This window comes from Octodon degus, unplaced genomic scaffold, assembly GCF_000260255.1.
Source record: "Octodon degus isolate 3935 unplaced genomic scaffold, OctDeg1.0 scaffold00001, whole genome shotgun sequence".
Classification (NCBI taxonomy): domain Eukaryota; kingdom Metazoa; phylum Chordata; class Mammalia; order Rodentia; family Octodontidae; genus Octodon; species Octodon degus.
In genome coordinates, this window is record NW_004524577.1 from 8,386,303 (window position 1) to 8,389,214 (window position 2,912).

General features: G+C 61.8%; 2 protein-coding genes across 4 annotated transcripts in view; both read left to right on the forward strand.

Annotated features, from left to right (window-relative positions):
• Positions 1 to 304: 304 nt before the first annotated feature.
• Positions 305 to 2,912, forward strand: part of Fbrs (fibrosin) — a 20,804-nt gene continuing 18,196 nt past the window's right edge. Inside the window, exons 1-2 of the mRNA XM_004622972.3 lie at positions 305 to 387; positions 505 to 543. Of these exons, the coding sequence (XP_004623029.3) occupies positions 305 to 387; positions 505 to 543 (122 nt within the window). The remainder of the gene's footprint in view (positions 388 to 504; positions 544 to 2,912) is intronic.
• Prr14 (proline rich 14) overlaps positions 609 to 2,912 on the forward strand; it is a 6,451-nt gene continuing 4,147 nt past the window's right edge. For 2 of the 3 annotated variants that reach the window (XM_023723003.1, XM_023722983.1), the window contains exons 1-2: positions 1,202 to 1,913; positions 2,033 to 2,201. In XM_023723003.1, coding sequence (XP_023578771.1) covers positions 1,891 to 1,913; positions 2,033 to 2,201 — 192 coding nt within the window. In that variant the 5' untranslated portion in view covers positions 1,202 to 1,890. Of the gene's footprint in view, positions 1,045 to 1,201; positions 1,914 to 2,032; positions 2,202 to 2,912 lie in introns of those variants that run through there. The other variant, XM_023723056.1, reaches the window with a different exon arrangement.

Consider the following 2,912-nt stretch of genomic DNA (forward strand, 5'->3'; position numbering starts at 1 on the left):
ACTCGGAGGAAGCTGGGGAGATAGCTCAGTAGAATAAGTGCTTGCCTGGCAAGCGCAAGGGCCTGAGTTCAATCCCCAGTTCCGCCAAACAAGCAAACAAACTCGGGGCGGTAGGGGTGGGTGGGCACAACAAAAACGAAATTTGGGGGGAAGGAGAACTAGTGCAGCCACAGATTTGGGGAGACGGTGAGGGCACCTTTAGGTGTTAGAAAAGCCCAGCACCTTCCACTTCCTCCCCACCAACTTCTGGCAAAGGCTCCACGAGAGTCTCCCACCCCTGACCTTATTCTTCCACCAAGTAAGCATGATGCGGTCTCTGGGCCCCCGCAGTGGCACCCCCAACGGGAGCCCTCTAAGACCACGACACCGCCGTCCTCCCGCCGGAAGGTGAAGCTCAGCGTGCCCAAACTCCGGCCCGCTCGGCTCCTTCCATCGTGTCCGGAACGCCCCGCACACTGCGGTCGGAGGCGGCCCGCCCTCCTGCCGCCTGCCCCCGGGCATTAGACTCCAGGCCGCCGCCACTCAGGGCCGGGACCGGGACCGGGGAGCCCAGCTCAGACGCTCCGTACCATGCCGGAACCGGCTTCAAAAGTGGACTCTCTAGGACATCGGGAATTTCACAAATCGTCAGCTCTCGGTCGACATTGATTGGCCTACAAAACGAAAGGACCGGAAGATGACCTTAAGAAACGTGGAGGGACTTTTCGTTTAGCTAAGGTCGCCTCAGTTTCTCAAGAACGCTGGCCTCACGTCCAGCCGCTGACTGGTCTTCTAAGAGTGACGCCACCGCAAGCCGAACTGCGCGATCCGCCCGCACCCGGAATGGCGCCGCCGTCCGCGTTGGCGTCCTGCCCCTAACGATGATGGCCGCCCAGCGGCTTCACTTCGCTGCTCCCCAACACGGAAGAAGGGGTCTGGCGATTGGGTGGCGCGGGGAGATCGGGGGAAGAAGGCCCTTGGTGGTTGGGCAGCGTTAGGCGAGGCTCGTTTTAAAGGAGCCGGCCGTGGGAGCTGCCGAAAACTGCAGATCCGCGGGAGGCGGCGGTGAGCGGCGCGCGAGGGAGGGCGCGGGGCGGCCGGGGCGGGCGGCGGCGGCGGCGGGCGGGCGGCGGCGAGGACACAGTTGCACCAGCTGGTCCCGGGCTGCGGGGACGCCGGACGGGATTCGGCCGGGGGTGGGGGTGGGACGGTGTCTGTGGGCGGGACCTCCCCCAGGTTGGCGTGAAGAGCTCGGCGCCTGACAGCGGATCCCCCGGGATCCAGGCTGCGCTCCGCGGCGCCCGAGCTCGGGCCGCCCCTAAATGAGCGGAGCTCTGCGGAGCCGCAGCTCGGAGTGGGAGGAGGGACCTCGCGCGGCGTCTGATTGGAGGAGCGACGCGGTGGGATCCTTTCCGTCGGGATCCCGTCTGGGGAGTCTTGGGGACGGGGGCGTCGCTGCGAAAAGTGCTGCTTCGGAATTCTCGGCCACTTGCCCAGGGGAGGAGTGTCTCAGAGCGCCTCGGCGGACGCGGAGCCCCCCAGGACGGGGGTCCCAACGGATCCCGGGGGATCGCAGGGCACAATGCAGAGATAAAGGCCTGGAGAGGCTCGGGCCGTGACAGAACTTGGCCCTCCACTGTCCAGATTCTTGCGGCAGGTGCCAAGGCAGGGTGCGAGCGATTTGATCCGAGGCCGCGGCGACGAGAGGACTCCCTCTCCGGGCAGTCAGTCGGGGGCGCCATTGCCGCGCCTCAGCGCTCCGGCCTGTGGGCTGTCTCGGCTTCGGGTGGATCATGAAGGGCGGAGCCCCTGGGAAAGGGCCGGCCCTCACTCTGCGCTCCCCCGCTCCCCCCTCATCCCAGGCCGCAGCCTGGGATCCCCCAGGGACCCCTTGAAGCCGCCGTTTCCCCCATGGACTTGCCTGGGGACCCCAGGTGAGAGCGCACCCCGCCCACCTGTCTTGAGCCGGGGAGATGGGGATCTTGGTGGCCGTATTGGGAAACGAGGGCCAACTCCAGGTTCAAGCGACTGTCCTCTTTCTTCCGCTCTCTAGCCCTTCTGGCCGGCCGAATTTGTGCCGTCAGCCCCTAGCTCGAGCGTTACGCGAAGCCAGGAGCCCGAAACGACCGAGGCTGCAGCCCCAGGGGGCCCCTTCACCCCTGGAAAAGGCTTCTCGGCGGGTCCTGGCCGTGGTGCTGGAAGATGTCATGGCTCCTCATACGGTGAGCCCCCGAACGACGGAAAGACCTTGCCCCTCTCGAACCTCCTCAGACTGAAGTCAGACCAGATAGATACCTGCTGTGGGGACTAGGCGCAAACACCATTCTCATGCGCGCCCCAGGCAGCCTCCCCAGCGCTGGAGCTCTGCCTGGCTTCAGGTCCTCTAATCTAGGATTCGCTGGTCTCCCGGGCGGGCGCACCCCCTGCCGGCCTGGAACCATGTTCTCACAATTCAGTTGTTTTGTGTTTGGTACCGGGTCTCACAACGCGGTTCAGACTCACTCGCAGTGATCCTCCTGTTTTGAGCCTCCCCGGCGCTTGGATTACAAGCGTGCGCCACCGCGATTGGTCTTGGTAGCCGGCTCAGTATGTGGTGCCCAGGATCATCTTTATTATTATATATTTACTAAAGTGTTTCCATAATGTACATATAGATTCATAACATGACCTGCCATTTCTGTACCATGACTCTCACCTCTCCATTTCAGTAAATCGTAATACTGTCATATCATTGGGGATTTTTTTGGTTGTTACTGTTTTAATTTTACTAGTACATGAAGTTTACATTAACCCGTTAATATTAGGGAGTAAGTATATGCACATAACATTATCTTTTTTTTTTTATTGTATTGGGAATTGAACTCAGGACCTCAAGCTTGCCAGGCAGGCACTATTCCACTGAGCTATGTCTGTGGCCCTTCTTCCCCCCCCCC